At 41.8% G+C, this 24,348-nt stretch overlaps 1 protein-coding gene across 1 annotated transcript in view; it reads left to right on the top strand.

Moving 5' to 3' along the window:
• The window catches only part of GALNT17 (polypeptide N-acetylgalactosaminyltransferase 17), a 597,097-nt gene that overhangs the window by 197,222 nt on the left and 375,527 nt on the right, over positions 1-24,348 (top strand). The window contains exon 2 of the mRNA XM_023218655.2: positions 8,761-8,944. Coding sequence (XP_023074423.1) covers positions 8,761-8,944 — 184 coding nt within the window. The remainder of the gene's footprint in view (positions 1-8,760; positions 8,945-24,348) is intronic.

Genomic DNA, 24,348 nt, shown 5'->3' on the forward strand with positions numbered 1-24,348 from the left:
TAATTCACCTTCTTAATTATTGGAGTTTTTCAGTGTGTGTTAATAGCTGGAAGGATAAACTGTATTTTTCAGATATTTACCTTTCTTACCACACTGGATTCCGAGTGGTGGCTCCTCGGCCCCCCAGGAGTACATTGAAGTTGGCCAGGAGTAAACCTGGAGTGTTGCTCACTATTAAGCTTATGGCTGCAATTTCTGGATTGTCTATAAGTTTTATTGACTTCCAGATGATTTAGCATAAGGTAGGATCTCCCTGAGATGTGGACCTGCAGGAGGGCTGTAGCCTCTCTGCAGAAACTTCCAAACAAATACCTGCCCAGTAGAAGACAGGCCACATGACATGCTGGCTCCTTGGCTTAGAGAGAGAGAGAGAGATTTTCTGCATGCTGGGCTGGGGCTGCTGCGATCATGAGGAGCTTTATGAGTTGACAAGGCACCAGATTGCCTTTTGCTGCGGTCACCATCTATCCTGGAGTTTGTGCCTCCATCGTGTGTACCATCTCTGTTTCTAAAAGAATAATGCCGGTTATCTGTAAACCCATGTTTCCACCGTAACCCTGGAGAAAATCATGTCCTCATTTGTATGAAGGAAGGTGGGAAGGCAGCTCAGAGTCGATTTACAACCTTGGCTCTTTAGTTTTGCTCCCGCCATCGAGCCTTTATAGCTTGGGCTGAAGTTGACCACAGACCTGAGCAGAGTGATGTGCTCTTGCTAAGCGGTGATCAACCGTGTGGCCCTCAGAGGATTTCTGGTCTCCGTGTGAGATGGAGCTCCTCCGTCATTCACACAAGATGTCATGCAAAAATCAGTCATTGGCTTGCCTGCACTAGAAGGGAATTTCTAAAATTTCAAAAGTGGAGGTTATTTTTATTTATGTTTGGAAAACTGGATGACTATCTGAGAAAACATGTATTTTACAGCCTCACTTCCCAACGTATATTTAAAATTTCCTCCCAGTCTTCATGCCACTTTGATGATTATTGCTTTATCTTCTAGCTTAATGTCAGAGAAGGCAACTCCTTTTCTGTCTTTTGTGTTTTAAAAAATTCTAAATGTTCTAACCTCTGTGTTCTTCTAGGTTAATTTTAGAATGTTTTGTTGTGTTCCAGAAAAAAAAAAAAAAAATCCCCTTTGAAATTATGTTAAACCTGTGCATTAAAAAGGCAGTGGATGGTCACAGAGGCTCATGCCTGTAATCTCAGCACTTTGGGAAGCTGAGGCGGGGGGGATCACTTGAGTCCAGGAGTTTGGGACCTGCTTGAGCAGCATAGGGAGACCTCATCTCTACAAAAGTTAAGAAAATTAGCCACGCATGATGGTGCATGACTGTACTCCCAGCTTCCCGGGAGGCTGAAAAAGGAAGATCCCTTGAGCCCAGTAGCTTGAGGGTGCAGTGAGGTAAGATCACTCCACTACACTTCAGCCTGGGTGACAGAGTGAGACCCCAACTCGAAAGAAAGAAAGCGAGCGAGCGAGAGAGAGAGAGAGAGAGGATCTCCTAACAATCTCCCAACATTCCAACTTCCATCTCAAAGACGTGTTCTTCTCTGCCACTTATGTATGTCTTATTTTATTGCATTTAGTAACATTTTCAAGTATTATTCTTACTGGTTAAAGTTATTCTTAGGTATACTGTAATATTTGTTACTTTAAGAGATAGATTTATTTCCATTATATATTCTAGTTGGTTTTTGCTGAATTAAAAAACAGTATTAATATGAGATGTCTACCTGCTCCAGCCTGGGCATCCTCACTGAGTGACAGCTGTATCTGGTGACTCATTTCCTTATCACCCTAGAAACACTTACTTCACTGACACTGACTCAGAGGTCACCAGTGCCTTTCATTGCCACACCAAATGGCTCTTTTCAGGCTTAATTCTCTGTGACATTCATCAGTAAAGATTGTCTTTCTTGTAAATATAAATATACTACAATATTTAATATATTCAACACCTCTTCTCCTATTATATGCTTTCCATATGGATATTTAATTTGCTTTCTCAAAATTGAAATACTCAGTTTGTAATAAATGGCCCCAAGTTGGTTCTCCAGATCTAATCTCTATTCATCCATCTACCTAACAGTTTTTAAGAACTCTCTGTGTGTCAGGCACTGGAGGTGACCCCATCTATGCCATTAAGGAGAGCACCTAAACTTAGGACCACAGGAGAAGTCTTCCAGTTGTGATTGGTAGTGTGTTAGTCTCTTTTCACGCTGCTGATAAAGACATAACCAAAACTGGGTAATTTATAAAGAAAAAGAGGTTTAGTGGACTTACAGTTTCACATGGCTGGGGAAGCCTCACAATCATGGTAGAAGGGAAAAGGCACGTCTTACATGGTGGCAGACAAGAGAGAATGAGAGCCAAGTGAAAGGGAAACCTCTTATAAAACCGTCAGCTCTCATGAGGCTTATTGACTATCATGAGAACAGTATGGGGAAAACTGCCCCCCATGATTCAATTATCTCCCACTGGGTCCCTCCCACAACATGTGGGAATTATGGGAGCTACAATTAAAAATGAGATTTGGGTGAGGACACAGCCAAACCATATCAGGTAGGATGCTGTATCTGAGGATATAGATACAGCATCAAGGCTTTCCTTTCTGGCAGGAGACAGCACACTCAGAAGGGGCAATTAAAGAGACATTACCGAAATATTTACAGAGATTGTGAAGGGTTAAGGGAAACCAATAAAGAATAATAGCAAGGGTTGGTGAATGACCCTAAGGCTAGCAACAGAGAGGGAAGCAATTACCACCCTAAGGTCTGCAGAGACAAATTTTATATATATATGTATTTTATACGTACATACATATATACATATACATATATACACATTAAAAAATTTCTACATACATACATATACACACACATATATGTATATGTATATATGTATGTATGTATGTATAAAATTTTTTTAGGTGGAGTCTCGCTTTGCTGCCCAGGCTGGAGTGCAGTGGTGTGATCTCAGCTCACTGCAACCTCCACTTCCCAGGTTCAAATGATTCTCCTGCCTCAGCCTTGCAAGTAGCTACTTGAACCTGTAGCAAGTAACTGGGTGTGTAACTGCAAGTAACTCTCTGCAGACCTTAGGGTGGTAATTGCTTCCCTCTCTGTTGCTAGCCTTAGGGTCATTCACCAAACCTTGTTATTCCTTATTGGTTTCCCTTAACCCTTCACAATCTCTGTAAATATTTTGATAATGTCTCTTTAATTACCCCTTCTGAGTATGCTGTCTCCTGCCAGAAAGGAAAGTCTTGATGCTGTATCTGTTTCCTCACAGATACAGCATCCTACCTGATATGGTTTGGCTGTGTCCTCACCCAAATCTCAGTTAACTTTTGTATTTTTAGGAGAGACAGGGTTTCACCATGTTGACCAGGCTGGTCTTGAACTCCTGGCTTCAAGTGATATGCCTGCCTTGGGCTCCCAAAGTGCTGGGATTACAGGCATGAGCCACCGTGCCCGGCTGGACAAATGGATTTCTGAAGTCAACCAGGAAGCTTGAACACTTAGTTATTTTTTTTTTCAGAGATAAGATCTTCTTACTTTTTATTTTATTTATTTATTTTCAAAGACAGGGTCTCACTCTGTCATCCAGGCTGGAGTGCAGTGGTGTAATCGTAGCTTACTGCAGGCTTGAACTCCTGAGCTCAAGCAATCCTACCTCCTCAGCCTCTCAAGGAGCTGGGACTATAGGCACAGGCTAATTTGTTTATTTTTTGTAGAGATGGTGTCGGGTCTCATTATGATGCCTAGGCTCGTCTCCAACTCCTGGGCTCAAGCAATTCCCCTGTCTTGGCCACCCAAGCACTGGGATTACAGGCGTGAGCCTCTGCACCTGGCCTGCTTGCTTCTTATTAAGACATTTCTCTCTTCCTTAAGTCTCAGTCTCTTGAAGTCTTTGGGTTCAAATATAACATAAGTGAGAGGCCAGGCATAGAGAGCAGGAAAGAAAAAAGTTTTGCAGGATGCAATTCCTCCTGTTTGGTGGAAATAGACAAGGGATAGGGTAGTCAGTCAGCACTTGCTGAACACTGTCTATCCTTCTGCTTCTTGCTCCTGGGCTGTCCTCTCTGCACCCTCTTCCACGTCTCTAGCCTGCTAGTCCTGATGGCAGTGAGGTTTGTATCTCAGGCCTCCTCTGCTGTCTGAACCTCCATTCTCATGTGCTTCAACTTTCCACTGGACTCTGATGCCATCTGGATGTCCCATGGATGCCTCGTGTACCACATGTGAAGAAGAGCTCATTACCTTCTCTCACACTCTCTTCTGTATGCCCTGCCTTTTCAGGCAGTGTTATCACTCACCTGGAAACCTCAGTTTTGCTCAGTTCCTCCTTCTCTCTCACCCTCAGCACTTGTTTGTCTCCTGCCCTGGGATGGTATCTCTTAAACAACCCTCAAATCTTTCCATTCCGTTTGATCACTATGACCGCTGCCTTAAAATAAGCTTCCTGCCATCTCTCGCACACGCTGCTGCAAGAATCCTGCAACGGGGTCTCATAATCTGACTCAGAGTGCAGGCTTTATCCTCCTTTAGCTGCCACAGAACCTTTAAAAAGTTCCTGCATTTGACTTTGTGGTGTGTGGTGGCTCACGCCTGTAATCCCAGCATTTTGGGAGGCCAAGGTGGGAGAATCAGTTGAGGCCAGGAGTCCCAGACCAGCCTGGGGCACATGCAAGACCCCATCTATACACAACTGTTTTAAAAAATTAGCTAGGTTAGTGTCACACACCTGTAATTTCAGGTACTTGGGAGGCTGAGGCAGGAGGATTGCTTGAGCCCAGGAGTTCAAAGCTGCAGTGAATGCGCTGTGATTATACCACTGCACTCCAGCGTGGGCGACAGAGTGAGACCATTCCTTTAAAAAAAAAAAAGTTCCTACGTTCCTACATTCTCAGACCCAGTGTCCTCATTTGTGAAACAGAGGTAATAATACCTTCCCCCTGAGCTTGTCAAGAGATTAGGTGAAACAATGGTAAAATAAATGTGAGACATTGAGCAGAGTGCCCACCACACAGTGGGTACTCAGTAAATGGTTGCTGTCATTACTGTTAGTGCCTGGGCTCAGTCCTTGTGCTGTTATTGGCCACACTTCAGATCTTGTTACTTTCCTTCTTTGTTTGTCACTTATAGATAAAAAGCTAAAGTCAAGGGATCCAGGGCTGTAGAATGACTCTTGTGGGCTCAGACACTTTTGCCCAGATGGGCTCCTTCCTCCATATAAAATACTAAAAATTAGATTTTATGACTGTGTTTCTATTTGTCTTGAATACTCTCTTTAAGAGCTTGTAATTTTAAATGGCAATTCTCTGACCTCTGGAGACCGTGTAAATTTAGACAAATACATGTGTGGTCTCAAGTCCTGGGTTGGGATTTTTTTTTACCCCCACTCTGAACACATCCAGAGACTATCTTCTTGTTTGTCTCATTATGCGGTTCCTTGGATTTGCACACACACACACACACACACACACACACACAATCCAATCTTTCAGGGACCTAAATTTTTGCAGATATTTCAGTTTCAATGCGATTTCTCAAGAGAACCCAAAATCCCATATCCTGTGCACGCTTGAGCTCTGAAACTGCAGCTTTTAGTTAATGAGCAACCCATCCTCTCCCTCCCTGAGAGCAGACATAGACTCAACTCCTATTTTCACTTACCTCGAGGAGTTTCCCTTGCTTTCTTGCAAGATCAGCTATATATTTTAAATATTTTAAAATTGTTTCATTGAGCGTTTTTAGGTATTTTGCTGGAACATTTTCATGTTGGATAGCCTTTCATCTTACTGTGAATAGAATTGTCTATCATAAGTGTTTTTCTCTTAACATCTATTTTCAGTTTTGGGGGGATTTTTTGTTTTTTGAGAGGAAGTCTTGCTTTGTTGCCCAGGCTAGAGTGCAGTGACGCAAACCTGGCTCACTGCCACCTCCACCTCCTGGGTTCATGAGTCTTCTGCCTCAGCCTCCCGAGTAGCTGGGATTACAAGTGTGCGCCACCACACCTGGCTAATTTTTGTATTTTTAGTAGACACAGGGTTTCACATGTTGGCCAGGCTGGTCTCGAACTCCTGATCTGAAGAGATCCCCCCATCTCGGCCTCCCAAATTGCTGGAATTACAGGCGTGAGCCACAGCGCTCAGCTGTATTGAGATATTTTATACAGCTCATATCATTCATCTATTTAAAAGCATACAGTTTAGTGGTTTTTAGTATCTTCACAAATTTGTGCACTAATCACCATGATCTAATGCTGTAACATTCCCATTACTCCAGGAAAAAGCCCTATACATATTAACAGTCACTGTCCATTTTCTCCCCAAGTTCCCCTTTCCCTACTGAAAGCAACCACGGATCTACTTTCAGGTTCTACAGATTCACCTGTTCTGTATATTTCACATAAATAGAATCACTACATGGTCTTTTGTGACTAGCTTCATTTACTTGTCATAACATTTTTGAAGTTAACTCTTGTCATAGCTTGTATCACTACTTCATTCTTTTATATTGCCCGATATCCCATTGGTCTGGAGATACTGTATTTTGTTTCTCCATTCGTCAGCTGATGGACATTTAGCTAATAAGAATAATGCAACTGTGAGCATTTGTGCACAAGTTTTTTGGGGGATGAGTGTTTCCATTTTTCTGGGTAGAAATTTCCTAGGAGTGGAATTGCCGGGTCATATGGTAGTAACTATATTTAGCATTTTTTGTTTTTGTTTTTGAGACAGAGTCTTGCTCTGTCACCCAGGCTGGGCTGCAGCTGCGGGATCTTTGCTCATTGCAACTCTGCCTCCTGGGTTCCAGTGATTCTCCTGCCTCAGCCTCCTAAGTAGCTGGGACTATAGGTGCACACCACCACACTCGGCTAATTTTTGTATTTTTAGTAGAGACTGGGTTTCACTGTGTTGGCCAAGCTGGTCTTGAACTCCTCAGGTGATCACTTCAGCCTCCCAAAGTGCTGGGATTACAGGCGTGAGCCACCACACCCAGCCTATATTAAGCATTTTGAAGAACAGCCCAACTGTCTTCCAAAGTGGCGGGACACCTGTACATTCCCACTAGTAATGTTGCATCACAAGTGATTTTAAAACCAAGCGCAAGTGTTTGTACTCAACATGGGAAGAGTCCTTGTGGAGTTTTGAGCGCAGTTCAGGGGATGTCATTGGAATATTTGTTACACATCAGCCGATTCAACATGAGGGAGCAGGTAGAAAGTGCTGGAGTTCTCTAATTCTCCGCCCATAGGGTCTCTATGGAGATGAGGACAGCAAGAAAAGATGTCAGGATCCCTGAAGAACATATTGGACGGTGGAAATGATTCTCAAGCAGAAAAACGATGCTCGTCTGACATTGATTGAGGTGCTCGCACAATCTTTGCTTTTGATCTTGATATTACAGAAAATAAATTTCTGTTTTCAGAGAAGCAGGAGAGCGAATATAAGCTTTGCCACTAGGTGATGGAGAACTATCTCAAGACTGGAGCAGGTTTCTTGGCTCTTGACTTGCCTAGGGAATATCTTCGTGGGAGATTTGGATCCTTCTGGGTGCTTCTGGCTGCCCAGGCTGTCAAAGTCAAGGAGGCTGGTCCTTCTTCTTTCTGTCAGTGGCAGCAATGAAATGCTGGATATTGGATCTCCATCATTTAAATGGATAAAGTGTGTGTGTGTGTGTGTGTGCGTGCTGAGTGGCTGGAACATTTGAAATGGTGGAAGGCAATGAGAACCCTTAACAACAAAAGTTTTCTGGTTAAGTAGTAAAACCTTCCATAACTCCAGGATTTAAAAATTGCCCATCAAGCTGTTTATCCTATAATGGAATAATAGGTTTAGAGCTGCCACCATCCTGGGAGCTTGCAGATTGCTCAGTGAGGCTTGTTACAGAGGCTTCCAAGTCTACTTGGCATGGTTATCACCCGTGTGGGTTTTTTCCTCTCCTCTGTGATTTATTCTCAAACATTTTGTATTTCCTGTTGCCATTTAGATAAAATTTAAGTAAAACCATTAGGGAAAGAGCTGTGTCAGAATGTTGGACCCTTTAAACTCAGGATAAAAATCAATCTGTATGTCGCTTTCTGTTCAAATGAAGCAAAAGCATCTGCAGTTTGGCAGTTATCTGTGGACTTGCTGTTTTTATTCTGTGCTATTTCTTCTTGCTGTAGTTCCTCCTAGCAAAAGGGAAACAGGCATGAATAATGGCCCTCGTTCTGTCTCATTTCCTGTGTCCTCTTGCATCCTCATTTCTCCCAGTGTGGAGGGTCTCTCCCTCTTACAGACCCCCATCTCATCCCAGTTCCCAAAAGGAGAGAGAGGGTTCTTTTTTATTTATTTGGTTTTCTTTTTGAAACAGAGTCTTGCTTGGTTGCCCAGGCTGGAGGGCAGTGGTGCAATCTCGGCTCACTGCAAGCTCCATCTCCCGGGTTCAAGAGATTCTCCTGCCTCAGCCTCTTGAGTAGATGGGACTATAGGCGTGCACCACGACGCCCAGCTAATTTTTGTGTTTTTTGGTAGAGACAGAGGTAGAGGATTCTAATTGTTAACCAAACTTTAACCCCAGAACACTCTGTGGCCTTGACCTTCCTCTAATACAAATGTTTTCAGGGCCTTTACCTGAGTGGGATACATTGAGGACATCATTTTTTCTGTGACAGGTAATGTTAAAATTTCTGTTGAAACTGCAACAGAGATTGAGTAATACATCCTGGTATGGTGGTTTTCTAATAATTCTTTTTTCTCCCACTTTTTCTAGGCTTATCCAAATCCCTTGGGCTCATTGAAGGTTATGGTGGGCGGGGTAAAGGGGGCCTTCCGGCTACTCTTTCCCCAGCTGAAGAAGAAAAGGCTAAGGGACCCCATGAGAAGTATGGCTACAATTCCTACCTCAGTGAGAAAATTTCACTGGACCGTTCCATTCCGGATTATCGTCCCACCAAGTAAGTTCTGGTTCAGTCATTCAGGGAGCTTGATGGGTCCTCAGCATGGGTGTGGACCCCCTGAGTCTGTGATGTTTTCCACTGTTATTTGTAACTCTTGGGGAAGTTTTTATTTTAGTTTCCTCTTCAATAAATAAACTTAGTATTCCTGTTGCTTATGAGACATTACCTAAGCAAACACGTTCAGTTGTTATCAAAGTGTTCCAGAAACACAGAAAGAGCCTCAATACAAAAAGCTTTATATTTTATTTCTTCTTCTTGTTCCTCTTCCTCTCCTTCTCCTTTTTTTTTTTTTTTTTGTCACTCTTGTTGCCCAGGCTGGAGTGCAATGGCGCAATCTCGGCTCACCGCAACCTCCGCCTCCTGAGTTTAAGTGATTCTCCTGCCTCAGCCTCAGCCTCAGCCTCCCAAGTAGCTGGGATTGCAGGCATGTGGCACCATGCCTGGCTAATTTTGTATGTTTAGTAGAGACGGGATTTTACCACGTTGGTCAGGCTGATCTCAAACTCCTGACCTCAGGTGATCCGCCCACCTCGGCCTCCCAAAGTGCTGGGATTACAGGTGTGAGCCACCATGCCCAGTCATTACTATTCTTTTGATGTTTATTTTATGTTCAGGGGAACATGTGTAGGTTTGTTATATAGGTTAATTGCATGTCACAGGGGTTCAGCGTACAGATTATTTCATCTTCCAGGTAATAAGCATAGTACCGGATAGATAGTTTCTTGATTCTCACCCCCTCCCTCCCTCCACCTTCAAGTAGGCCCCGTGTCGTTGTCCCCCTCTTTGTGTCCATGTGTACTCAGCGTTTAGCTCCCACTTATAAGTGAGAACTGGTGGTATTTGGTTTTCTGTTCCTGAGTAAGTTTGCTTAGGATAATGGCCTCCAACTCCATCCATGTTGCTGCAAAGAACATAATGCCATTCTCATTTATGGCTGCGTAGTATTCCATAGTGTATATGTGCCACATTTTCTTTATCCAGCCTACTATTGATGGGCATTTAGGTTGATTCCATTCCTTTGCTACAGCGAATAGTGCTGTAACGAACATACCTGTGCACGTGTCTTTATGGTAGAACAGTTTATATTCCTTTGGGTATATACCCAATAATGGGATTGCTGGGTCAAATGGTTCTGCTTTGAGTTCTCTGAGACTTCACCAAATTGCTTTCTACAATGGCTGAAGTAATTTACATTCTCACCAGCAGTGTATAACCATTACCTTTTCTCTGCAACCTCTCCAGCATCTGTCATTTTTTTTTACTTTTTAATAGTAACCGTTATAACTGGTTGAAATGGTATCTCATTATGGTTTCGATTTTCATTTTTCTGAAACAAATCACCATGATCTCATCACTTAGGGACAGCATCTATTGAAGTTTTTGAGTCAATTTTCTATACAGATTATGAGTGTATGTTATCTCACTTTTTCCCTTTTTCATTTAACATTAAATCAAGAGTATTTTCTGATGTTATTAATGATGATCTGTTTCCATTGTTGGAAATTTAGGTTATTTTCAATTTTTCTTATTATATATAACATTCTATTGAATATTTTTTCATTCGTACCTTTATTTGTATTAATTTGATATTTATTTTCTGAATCCACACTTCTAAAGGTGTATAGTAGAGGGATATTTTTGGAGATTCTTGATACGTATTGTAATATTTTCTTCCAGAAAATCTATAGTAATTCTACTCTTACTAGAATTTTACTAGACCCTTCCAATTCTGGGTATTAGCATGTAAAAAAATGCCAAACTGATAGGCTATTGTTTCAACTTAAACTTTTTTGCATGAGATTCTTGTCTTTTAAAAATCTTGAGGCTATAATCCCAGCACTTTGGGAGGCTGAGGAGGGTGGATCACGAGGTCAGGAGTTCGAGACCAGCCAGGTCAAGATAGTGAAACCCTGTCTCTACTAAAAATACAAAAATTGGCTGGGTGCGGTGGCGGGCGCCTGTAATTCCAGCTACTCGGGTGGCTGAGGCAGGAAAATCGCTTGAACTAGGGAGGCAGAGGTTGCAGTGACCCAAGATTACACCATTGCACTCCAGCCTGGGCGACAGAGTGAAACTCCATCTCAAAAAACAAAAAAAAAATTGGGTCCGAGTACAGTGGCTCACATCTATAATCCTAGCACTTTGGGAAGCCAAATGCTTTGGGCAGATCACTTGAGCACATCAGCCTGGGCAACATGGCAAAGCATTGTCTCTACAAAAAATAAAAAGATTAGCCAGGCATGGTGGTGGTTCATGCCTATAGTCCTAGCTACTCCTGAGGCTGAGGGTCACGTGAGCCTGGGAGGTCGAGGCTGCAGTAAGCCATCATGGCACCACTGCATTCCAGCCTGAGGAAGAGAATGAGACACTGTCTAAAAACTATTTGTGTGCATCTTGGTTGGATTACGAGAGGTCTTTGTTTTGTGCTCTCGGATTTAAGAATTACTTATTTTCTGCTTGTAAAACAGACAAAAGAGGTTGGACATAGTGTCAAGATGCTGAAGAGAAAGCCCTTATGTTCCAGGCAGAACTCCACCTCCGATTCTCAAACAGATTCTCCATTTTCTATTGGATGTGTAATGTCTCTATTTAGAGTGTGTCCTTGCCTGAAGTAGATTATTTCTTTTTCAAATGAATTTTGTACAAATCAGTTAAATATCTTGGTTACTGAGAAAAATAGATTCAAGATAAGGAAAATTATCTTAAATGGATTTAAATCTGCAGCATTAGCTGAGAAACCTGTTAAATCTCTCTCTCTACCGAATAAGCATATACTCATTTAGAATCACTAGGAAAATATACATCACCCCTGCTGGAAGCTATTTTGTGTCCCTGGACTTTGGCTTTCCAGAACATCTGTCTGTTTTTATTTCCTGATGCTCTCTCATTAGCCTTTCTTATTAGGACATTGGCAAATAAACATGGCCTTATTTTTTTGTACTTCTCTAAGAATGAAAATGCCTCCAAAACGAGGTTACTGGAAATGAACTGGGTGAACAAGTATTATTGAGCACTTATTATGCGCCAGATAGTTTTCTCCACGCTGGAGATAGACCATTGGATAGTCCTTGCCTACTTACTTCTTGTCTAGGGAGGAAGACAGATATACAAGCAGATCAGTTCAGCACAAGGTACATGCCAGCTAGAGATTCACACAGCACATGCAGGGAGGATCTGAGAAAGTTTCTTGTTTGAGGTAATGCCTGAAGGACCATTAAGGGTTAGAAAATTGAAGATGAGGGGGCTGGGCACAGTGGCTCATGCCTGTAATCCCAGCCCTTTGGGAGGCCAGGGTGGGCAGATCGCCTGGGATCAGGAGTTCAAGACTAGCCTGGCCAACGTGATGAAACCCCGTCTCTACTAAAATGTACAAAAAAGAAGCGGGGCATGGTGGTGCACGCCTGTGGTCCCAGCTACTTGGGAGGCTGAGGCAGGAGAATGGCTTGAAACTGGTAGGGGGAGGTTGCAGTGAGCTGAGATCATGCCACTGCACTCCAGCCTGGGTGACAGAGTGAGACTCTGTCTCAAAAAGAAAAAAAATAAAGGAAAATTGAAATTGGGAGAGGGATAAGGGTGGACCAGGCAGGAGAACAGAAGGAGCACACTTGGTTGGGTATGAATTGGCGTACTCAGGGAGGAACCCATAGCCTGATATTGCTGTGTGATATAACATGATGGCCTGGACGTACACCATTTATGTGTGATTAAATGGTAGCAATGTGTATTAAATGTATTTAATGTGTATTAAAATGATAGCAAAGGAATAGAGAGAATGGCAACTTAGAAGGAAAAAAAAACCCACAACAGGTTAGGCAATGATCACAGGGGAGAGAGACATGTACAGAATTTTGGAAAATGGAAAGAGGATGGTAATGGCAACTGACAGAGCAAGCTAGGTGAAGCTGAGACCCAACCTCCCACATGAGGTGGGTGGGGGTGGTGAGAGCTAAAGAATGCAGTCTAGCCAGAAGCCCCCAGAGACTCAGTAATTGGAGATAACAGACATTTCTGACGGCTAGAGGGGGATTTGAAAAGAAGGGATGCAGTTAGCAGTTATGTCTCCAGATCCTTTCTTCAACTCTGCACAGCCAGAGACTGCCCTTTCTCATCTGGCAGAATATGGGAGGTTTACTCCCTGGAGAAGATGAACTGTGGTTCACAGAGGTGGCCTTGGACAGAGAATAACAAGGCTGCGCATGAAATGGGATGACTTTCCAGCTCCATTACCCCTCTAGTCTCTATTACTCCTGTAAGCAAGAGTTTGGAGAATCCCCACTTAGAGAAAATTATTCAGCCTAAGGAAAAGGCTGATAGGTCTGACAGCTGGGGGTACCCCAAAAATGGCTGGGTTCTGCTCATTAACTATTAGTATGGCATGCCTGTTATAAGGCTTCATCCTTTTACATAAAGCAGTCCTGCTCTAAAATAAGAAAGGAAAGTCAGGATCACTAGACATCTCAGTAGAGTCTTTGTTATAAAAGATGTTAACAACAACAGCAGAAAACAGTAAACAGAAACAACAAACTTTAAAACTATACTAAATGACTTAGGCGATATAGAATGTTTGGTTTTGTTTATAAACCAAGAGCAAATAGATATATTAAGATAATAATCATAAGGCCAGGTGCGGTGGCTCATGCCTGTAATCCCAGCACTTTGGGAGGCTGAGGTGGGTGGATCATTTGAGGTCAGGAGTTCGAGACCAGCCTGGCCAACATGGTGAAACTCTGTCTCTACTAAAAACACAGGAAAAAATTAGCTGGGCATAGTGGTTTATGCTTGTAATCCCAGCTACTTGGGAGACTGAGGCAGGAGAATTGCTTGAACCTGGACATAGAGATTACAGTGACCCCCAGATTGCGCTACTGCACTCCAGCCTGGGCAACAGAGTGCGACTCCACCCAAAAAAAAAATAATAAAATAAAAAAATCATAGAATAAAAAATAAAAGTTAAAAGTTAGACCTGTAGTCCTAGCTACTCAGGAGGCTATGACAGTAGGATCACTTGAACCTAGGAGTTAGAGTCCAGCTTGGGCAACATAGCAAGACCCTATCTCTTATAAAACAGAAATTAAAAAGAAATAAATAATTTAATAAAGATTTGGAAGACAGCATTCAGAAATGTTCTAAAAAGTAGAAAAAAGGAAATGAAAATTAGGAGAGGAAAGATCAAAAGAAATCAGATCAGTCCAGTAGGTTCAACATCCACTAATGAGAAAATCAGAGAGAACAGAGAGAAGAAAGTCATGAAACAAATAATGCAAGACAATTTCCCAGAACCGTAGGATGTGAACTTTCAGATTAGAAGATCCCACCCAGTTGCTACATAATTCATGAAAAGAACAAAAACTAAACTCACATCAAGAAATGTAAAATTTCAAAACAACTTGGATGAAGAAAAAGTCCTGAAAGTTTTCAGAGAGTAAATACAGATTACATATAGTTGGCATTAGATTTCTCTGTAGAAATATTAGAAGACAATGGAAGAATGCTTAAATAATTTTGAGAGAAAAAAATAATGTTCAATTTAGAACTCTTAACAGTCATCTACAGAATACTTTGGGCCAGGGGCAAATGCAAAGTAAATCCATTGCATAAATGTAAGCTCTTAACAATTTTCCCTTCTCTGAATTTGTTTTGGGGAAGATACTCAAGCACATGCTCCAGCAAAACAAAGGAATCAAGTAAGGAAGATGATGAACAGATGCTCCAGGGTAACTAACATTCTAGGGTGACAGCCATGTAGCAGATGAAGAGATCAATTATTCCCACATCTTTAGAGATAAACCTCCTAGAGCCTCATGTGGATGCAAGAGGATGCAGGGCTCCAGGAGGTGTGTCTCTAAAGGAGGTGGGAAGTGGCAAAATTGTTTGATTGCCTAGTGTTTTTGACTGCATTAAGATGTTTTTCTTAACTCCTCTCAAAAAGCTTGGGACTGTGTACTGATTATGTTTGGCCGTTGTGTTACTGTAAAGGAATACTTGAGACTGGGTTATTTATAAATAAAAGAGGTTTAATTGGCTCACTGTTCTGCAGACTGTCCAGGAAGCATGGTGCTTGGCTTCTAATGAGGCCTCAGGAAGCTTACAATCATGGCTGAAAGCAAAAGGTGAGCCAGCCTATCACATGGCAAGAGTGGGGGCAAAAGAGAGAGAGTGGGAGATGCCACACACTTTTAAACAACAAAATCTCATGTGAACTCACTCATCATCAAGAGGATGGCACTAAGCCATTTATGGGGATCCACCCCCATGATCCAGACACCTCCTACTAGGCCCCACCTAGTAGGACCTCCCACACTGGGAATTACATTTCAACATGAGATTTGGCCGAAACACTCATCCCAACCATTTTACTGATAGGTACAAAACAGCTTGTGAAAAAACAAAGCAATTAATACAGAAAAAAAAAAAGCTCTCCAATAAACAAACTATACTTCCATATACTCTGTGGCTTAGCTCTGAGCAATATATTGTAGTCATATAAATATAAATATAAATATAAATATTTCATATTGATTTAAACACAAATTTGGTATAATTATTGGAAGAAAGAGGAGGCAAAATGTGTATGTGAAGTGGGGGTAGTGTAAGAAAACTAAATCTACATCTTCAGTAACAGGAAGTCAATTGAAAATGTCTAAAATTACACATCAAGAATTACTAACATAATCATTGTTATTTAGCAACATGGAGATTACAGAAGTTGAAGGAGACCGTATATGTTTTATTTTAACAAAATTTCAATTAAACAATAAATATAAATCTATACCGAAAATGCAAAATGTGTGGGATGAAAGTACGGTAGAAGAATGAGTTGGAGAACTAACTTGAATGATATGATCACATTTAGATTATCCTGGCCACTAAGTGTTGGGTAAATTTGAAGGTCAATTTTCAGATGAATTTGAGAGCTCACCCACAGGCCACAGGCAGTAACCAAAGAGACCATTGTAAATTCTGATCTCCACAGCAAAAGTTACCAAATTAACCTCTTTTAATTGCAAATTAATCCCAGCCATCAAAGAGTTGCAAGGCCCTTGCCTGGAGAAGCAACTTCTCTGATATTTGAGCCCTGGGGATGTAAGGAGAGGCAGCTGCCTGGGGCAGAACAGTTTCCTTCCTCCAGAGAAATTATTCCCCAGTGGGTAGGATCCTTTTTGTTAAGCCCCAAACAGCTCTCACAAGTTTTTGAGAATCTTTAAGTAGGCTAATTTCATTGCAATTTTAAACAGAACCTCAAGTTGCTTTAATTCTTACTGTTTTTTTTTTGCTATATTACACTTGAGAAAATTGTTTTTCTTATAAATATGAATGAATGTTTAGGTAGCAGTGAGATTAACCATTTGTCACATTTCAGGCAAATGAATTCCAAAATGCTGTTTTCCATTTTGTTTTAATTCCGTGACTTTTTTTTTCTTGCACTGGACAGATATTTTAAACTTGTGTGAATCCCAAACTGTCAATCTTTCCATTTTCATTTCTTCCCTGCTTTAAAGTATAAAAAGATATTATCCCTCAGAATATCGGTAAATATTCTATTCTGTTTTGTGTTGCTTTTCTATGACTCTTTTATATTTCACCCTTCCATCCTTCTAGAGTTTATTTTGAAATATGGTTCAAGTTTGTATCTTTCGTTCCAAAGATCTGTCCCTCTTTTTAGAAAAGAGCTTTTTCAAAATAATCTTATAAATAACCCTTCTCTTTCTCTTATTTGGAGGTGCTAAATATGTTACATTTTATGCTTTTTTGCATATAAGTAGGCTTATTTTCTCTGTGGTGTTCTTTTGGTTTGTATTTCTTTTTTCTTCTTTTTCTTGTCCTTTCTTGGTTTTGTACAAATTACTAAAAATGATTTTTTGACTAAAGTCTCCAATCTGCCAGGCAGTGTGCCAGCAGTTTGGAGAAGAGCAAGGCATCTTGGCCCCAGAGGACTTCAAAGAGAGTGGGAGAGGCTGGTGGCTATTTATAGTCCTTTTGGTCACTTTTAGAGGGCCTTAGAAAGTAAGACAAGGGCTTGAGCCATTCTGTGGGAGGCAGAAGGTGACCTTGATCTTATTGGCAAGCAGGAGTTTTCCTCTAAAAGGGAGGCAGGACATTTGAGAGAGAGAACAGCAAGTGCAATGATAAGTAGCTCAGCTTGTGAAAAAGCAAAGCAACTATTAACTACAGGAAAAAAAAGCTCTTAAAGAAAGGAATTGCAATTTCAGGCACTCTGTGGCTCAGGGGACAGTTCTTGGATTTTGGGATTAGGGGAAATGGAAAACTTTTGGCTAGAGAATTGTTTCCAGAGTAAATTGTGGAAAAAAAAATTTGGAGGGGAAGGAGGAAACCAGCCCTGGGTGGGAACTTTCACATTTTTGGTAGATGCCAGTAAAAGATTGGAGGCAGGATGGTATTATTATTATTATTTCTTTTTTTAAAAATAATGATAACTGGCAGAAATGTGGAGCATGGAATGGAGAAGATGGAGGCTGGTAGCAGGATGGCTAAATATAAGTCATGGTTACCAACATTTGTTGAGTGCCAACCATGTGCTAGACATTGCCAGAGAGAGAAGAGGGTGCTTTTAATAATACAGCAAGCACTTTATTATGATTGTGCTACTTTATACAATTGTTTTCCTATAACAAACTAAGGACTAAGCAGGGATAAGGTGGAAGAGCTAGATTCAAGAAAATCCTAGAGAGAATTAGTAAAATTGAGGCAATTAATTGGAAATGGATGAAGTGAGTGCACTAGCTTGGGATATGGAGTGGAAGTGATTTCGTTAACCAGGAGAGAGAATGCTGCCGGGGTTCATGTTTTGTGAGGAAGACAGCAGTTCTGCCTGTCCAGGGTTCCCCAAAGTTCCGGTTTTCTTGAGTAACCATAAGACATGAATCTGTCTGGCTTTATCTATGATTTGGCTCTGTGTTTGTAAGAAGATAGCCTTTGGTGACACCAGAAGCTGGGCAAGGCTTTCTAAGCCCCGACTTTTTTTGTTATTTGTTTTTGTTTTTTGTCTTTGGCTTTTTTTACTGAAATATACCATTCTATATCACACTGTGGCATAGTAATTATCTGCTTTTCCAATTATCTCGTACTATGAGGGAGGGACCACAGGAATCTGTCTGTGCTTATTAAAGCCACTGCTGAAATCCCTGCACCAATTTTATGATATGCTTTCTCCTCTCAAACCATGTAGGTAATTTATGAGCAGTTTCTACTGCTGTTATCTTCAATTTCTCCTTTGGCCTCCTGCTTATAAATCCAGATGTCAGGTTTCTTTGAAATTCATTTTGCTTCACTCGGAAAGTCTCCTCTTGCCTTCGTCACAACATATTCTAACCCATTTTATCCCGACAATGTCTGCTTTGGATGCAGCTGGCATGATGACCCTGTGGACCATCCTCATGTCATGCCCAGTGGACAGATGCATGTTGTGGTCTGGAGGTCAGGAATGATGTCTGGGCTGACCATGGATATTCGAGAATCATTCAACTCCAGTGGGTATTTTAGGTTGAGTCTGTGTGCACGTGACTTGTATGAGTATGCGAGTCCTGGTCTTATAATGAATGAGTGGAGTGAAATCTACTCATGGCTCAATACCCGACTCAAGTTTCCCTCCACTGTGAAAAGGACACATCTGATTATAGCAGCTGTGATGGAGTCTTTTTTATGTGAATCATTCCTCTAACAGTAGATACCCTGTGTCTCACAGGTTGGTTTGTATATAGAGTGAAAGTGCCTTAAAACGAGTCAAGAATCCAACTGGATGTTTGGGGGGGGGGGCGGTGCTCATTCCTGTAATCCCAACCCTTTGAGAGGCTGAGGCAGGAAGATCTCTTGAAGTCAGGAGTTTGAGACCAGCCTGGGTAACACAGCAAGACTTGTCTCTACTAAAAATAAAAAAAAAAATAATAAGCTGGATATGTTAGCCTGTGCCTGTAGTCCCAGCTGCTAGGGAGGCTGAAGTGGGGGGAATGCTTGAGCCCAGAGTCCAAGGCTACAGCGAGCTATGATTGTGTCGCTGCACCCCATCTAACCCTAACAGAGTGAGAGGTGTGCGTCCACATGAGAGTGTATGTGTGTATGTGGGTATATATATTATATTTATATATTATACTTACATATTATATATATTATATTTTAAAGGGTGAAAAATTCTGTGTTAAACTTTCTTTTTCACAGACTCATGTGGGCACAGAGAGTATTCGTCCAATGAGTAATAATAATAAGTAGTTGTATGCTTAAGAGTGTCCCTGGGCTGGGCACCGTGGCTCACGCCTGTAATCCCAGCACTTTGGGAGGCTGAGACGGGCAGATCACGAGGTCAGGAGATGAAGACCATCCTGGCTAACACGGTGAAACCCCGTCTCTACTAAAAATACAAAAAAAATTAGCCGGGCATGGTGGCGGGCGCCTGTGAGGCTGAGACAGGAGAATGGCGGAACTGGAGGTGAAGCTTGCAGTGAGCCAAGATCACGCCACCACACTCCAGCCTGGGCAGCTGAGCAAGACTCTCTCTCTCAAAAAAAAAAAAAAAAAAAAGCGTGTCCCTGAATCACTAACCACAATAATTTTTCCCTTTTATTGACTACCTTTTATGTTGTTGTCACTGTACGGCATGTTTTATTGATCTCATTTAAATTTAACTGCTCTCTGAAATAGCTGTTCCCATCCCTTCTTTTATAAATGAGGCAAAGTGGCCTTGGAGGGGTTAAGCAACCTGCCTGAGGTCACACAGCTAGTAAGTGCCGGGACCTGGATTCAAACCCAGCTCTGTGTGTGTCTTCAAGGTGTGTGGATGAGCCCACATCAAGTGCCTGACCTTCCGTGTCTGCAGAATGGAACCTTCTACTCCATGCTGGGGTTGCCAGAAGGAAAAGAATATCTGAGTCTTACAGAAAGTGGACAGTTTATCTAGGGAATCTTGTCTCTTGGGGACGGGGGTGGGTAGGTCGGTGAGTTTACTTCTTTAGTTTTCTTCTCTTGGTGCTTTTCAATTCTTCCAAAGCTAACAAAATTCCAAAGGACTTTTATGTTGAATTTGCATAGCTGTTGCCTGTGATGGCCCTAGTATGTAGTGTAATGCAGTTAAAACCCTCTTTAAGGCATATATATATTTTTTTTTAATAAAACATGGGAAAGAAAATTGTATAATATTATTTGCCTTAGGAGATGTCTTAACACAGAGTTTATACCGAGGAGGAAGTCTATTTGCTAAAGCAGGTCTTCACGCAGCAATGGGATGGAAGAGTGGAAAATGCAAGTTGAGGGGTGCCCTTTCCGTTAGTATGTGAGGGTGATGTGCTTCCTGCAGTATTTATGGTTGAATGTTCATCCCACTTTTGCAGATTCCCTAGGTCTGAAGAAGATATCTGGGCCACTTAAAAACCTTCATGAGAGAGTTATACATGAAGGTTAAGAGCCTGGATTCAGAAATCTAAATTCCAATCTCAGCTTTGTCCCTTTCTAGCTATGTGACCTTGGGCAAGTTGCGTAACCTGTCTGTGCCTCAGTTTCCTCATATGTAAAGTGGTGATGTAATAATATCTACTTCATAGAATTGCTGTGGGGATTAAATTTTCCACATGAAATGTATAGAATAACATGTCTATACATTTCACACAATAATATACCTATACATTTCAGTCTCAAGCCATCACACCTGGCGATACCCCTTATCATCTTTAAAACACCTTGCATTAAATGACAGGATCTTCAGGAAAATATCTACTGAAAAGTAATATATCCTTAGCCTTGCACTTACATGGAATACTTAAATCTAGGACGATGGGCATTTCCTTGTCCCCAAGTCAGCACAGAAATCCAGAGGGTCCAGCCTGAGACAGATGCCAGGATGATGGGGAGAGTCTGGGGACAGTATGTTCCTTCATAAGGCTCTTCCCGGGCCTGGATCAGAAGGGGCACCTGTGGATTACACAGAGCCAACATATTGAGGAAGGTTCAGCCCTCACTAGGAATGTTCTGAGGTCACGGGAGACTTTGTGAAAGCTGGAGGATGGGCTCAGCTACCTCCTGCTTCTGCTTCCTCCATAGCAGTCAGACCAGAAGAAAAAAAAAGTACAATATATGTTTTTCCTCTTTTCACGATTTGATTTTTTTCCACATATTGAAGTAATTTTTCCTTGAAAAGAACCGAATATTAAAAAATACATTTTATGTCTATAATCCTAGCATTTTGGGAGGCCGAGGTGGGCGGATCTCTTGAGGTCAGGAGTTTGAGACCAGCCTGGCCAACATGGTGAAAACCCATCTCTACTAAAAATACAAAAATTAGCCGGGCGTGGTGGTGGGCGCCTGTAATCTCAGATACTCAGGAGGCTGAGGCAGGAGAATCGCTTGAACCTGGGAGAAGGAGGTGGCAGTGAGCCGAGATTGCATCATTGCACTCCAGCCTGGACCACTGAGTGAGACTCTGTCTCAAAAAAAGAGAAATGGATACTCTTGAGACTTAACTGTGTAAGAAAGAATTCCCACTTCTTTTAGAGGCACTGCCAGCCCCGAAGGTTATGAATTGGCAACGTTAATTTGATCTTTTCTTGGAACTTGAAAGTATTCTCACCTGAAATGCGTTTAAAACAAAGTTGCCATCAAGATTCTCCTCTGTTTCTTCCTGAGAGCTTTCCGGCAAGTTTCTAATTTCTTTCATGGAGAATTTGAAACCAGTGGATAGAAAGCAGTGTCAACCTTGTCCTATTTATGCAAATGGATCTGCTCTGTCACCTGTTTACAACCCCCAGGGTCACTGAGTGTCCAGTTCACATTCCCCAGATGTAGCTGCAGCTATGGGACATTGAATTCTCCATGTATTAATTTGAATCAGACCAATGTTGAGATTTACAGTAGTGGCTGTTCTTGCTTCTGTTGGCCTTTGATAGTTTAAGTAAGGATTGTAGACAGATGAGAGCTGCAGGGGAGGCTAGCTCATCTCATCTAATATTCAGAAATCCTCACACTGTTACTGGGGACTCGAGAGTTGGTACTTAAACAACCTTTGTGTTTCCAGGGGATTATCCTGTCTGCTTAGTCCGTTGCTTCCTCACTCTAGCAGTGCACTGAGTTAAAACCAACCCATCCTAAACTTGCCTCCAGGCGTCTACATGGGTACACACAAACACCCACACCCTACAAGAAAGCCCAAGCTGGTTTATGCAAGCTCACTTTAGGCAGTTTGCCAAATTCCACTCTGATTTGTTCAGTGGACAGATACTTACGTGAAATACTTAGTGAAATACTCGCAGTACAGGAAACATTTGTTTCTCAGCCCTGGAAATAATCAACAGAGGCAAATGCCTTTGCAGTCACAGTGCCTGTTTATGTGTGGAGTTCTTCGTTGTTCTAGGTGTGCGAGGACAGTAAACATTCTCCAAGTGGCAGCAGGAGAGAACCACGGTGCTTCTGTAATAAGGTGAGATTTACAGGCTTGTAAGAGCTGGGGGTATAAATCAGGCTTCTGGTGGAATGGGTGAAAGGGACTAAATTCAGGTATTAATGGGAGAGCCACGTGTGCACTGCAGAGGGAGAAAGGCTCATCAGTATTACAGATGGCATGTCCCTTTAGTTAATTTAGAAGAAATTCCGATCAGCCAACAGAACTTTGAGGATGGATGCAGGAAAAAAGAAGACTGTGGCATATGGAGAGAACATATTTGTTCTTGGAAAATCAGTAGAAAATGTTTAATGTCATCATAACCTCATTTGCATAAAAATAGTCGCATGCGGTAAACCAAATGAAAGCAAAGGAAGACGTGACGGAACCAATGCTGTTCGGAGTTTCGTATCATTATGAATAACATAAATAATTCAGTTGAATAAATAAATACGAAATTACTTTAAGTAGATATACTACAAGTGATTATTCCTTGAAAATTCCTTTAATGGTACGTGCCCCAATGATGAAGCAACGTGATTATGTCTCCATGGGCAGCGCTTTGCTGGACACTTGACCCTCGTCAATGATATTGAGCTCTCTGTAGCTCTCAAGTGTTTTATGAACACAAATGAAGTTTTTAGTTTCACAATCTGGTTCATAAACATGACCTTGAAGTCATTTAAATAGACTTATCTTCATTGCGATGAGTGCAGCCCCCACTTTGCACGTGGTTGCGCTGAGGCAATATTTGATAATCACAAGTTTGAAGAGTCTCGGGCTGTGCAGTACTAGGTACATAATTCTAAATAAACATTTGGAACCCTGGTGGCAGAATTTGAGCTGCTGTTTCTGCCTCGCCAAGTCTGGTCAGGGAATTCTTGTGTAAGGGCAAACTGTGGTGTGGATAAAATTGATGGAAATTATTTATGAGTTAAAGAAAAATAAAGAAAAAAGGAATGTATTTATGATTTCTTTTTTTTTTTTTTTGAGACGGAGTCTGGCTCTGCCGCCCAGGCTGGAGTGCAGTGGCCGGATCTCAGCTCACTGCAAGCTCCGTCTCCTGGGTTTACGCCATTCTCCTGCCTCAGCCTCCCGAGTAGCTGGGACTACAGGCGCCCGCCACGTCGCCCGGCTAGTTTTTTGTATTTTTTAGTAGAGACGGGGTTTCACCGTGTTAGCCAGGATGGTCTCGATCTCCTGACCTCGTGATCCGCCCGTCTCGGCCTCCCAAAGTGCTGGGATTACAGGCTTGAGCCACCGCGCCCGGCCTGTATTTATGATTTCAACAAATGTTTTCTAGGGTTTTGTAGAAAGCCATGCACAGGTACCATGGGAGCTATAACAGATGTATATGACACAGTCCTTGTACTCATTTGATTTTATTCATTCACTCAGTAAATACTCATCAGTCAGCTCCCACACACCAGGCACTATGTTGGAGGTTGAGGTTATAAGGGGGAGACAGATGATAAACTGGGAAAAATAAACACAAGCTAATTATAGATTGTGATAAATGCTTTGAAGTAAATAAACAGCTGCTAACATACATCTGACCCTTCAAATCCCTGGGTTTTACGTCTGGAGATTCAACCGGAAAATACTAGAAAAAATAAAAATAAAAGATAGCAATACAACAATAAAAAATAAAATAAAACTACAGTATAATGACTGCATAGCATTTGCATTGTATTACATACTGTAAGTAATCTTGAGATTATTTAAAGTATCCAGGAGATGTGAGTAGGTTATGTGCAAATACTATGCCATTTTATACCAGGGACTTGAGCATCCTTGGATTTTGGCATCCATGAGGGGGTTCTGGAACCAATACCCGTTAGATACTGGGGGACAACTGTAGAGAGAAAATGGAAACAAGAGTGTGCTTTAGAGAAGGTGAGTTGAAGAGGCAAGAGGAGATGAGGATGAAACAGCTGCTGGGTGCCTGTAATCCTAGAACTTTGGGACGCCGAGGCTGGTGGATCACTTGAGGCCAGGAGTTCGAGATCAGCCAGGCTGGTGG

The sequence above is a fragment of the Piliocolobus tephrosceles genome, chromosome 8 (genome assembly GCF_002776525.5).
Source record: "Piliocolobus tephrosceles isolate RC106 chromosome 8, ASM277652v3, whole genome shotgun sequence".
Lineage (NCBI taxonomy): Eukaryota > Metazoa > Chordata > Mammalia > Primates > Cercopithecidae > Piliocolobus > Piliocolobus tephrosceles.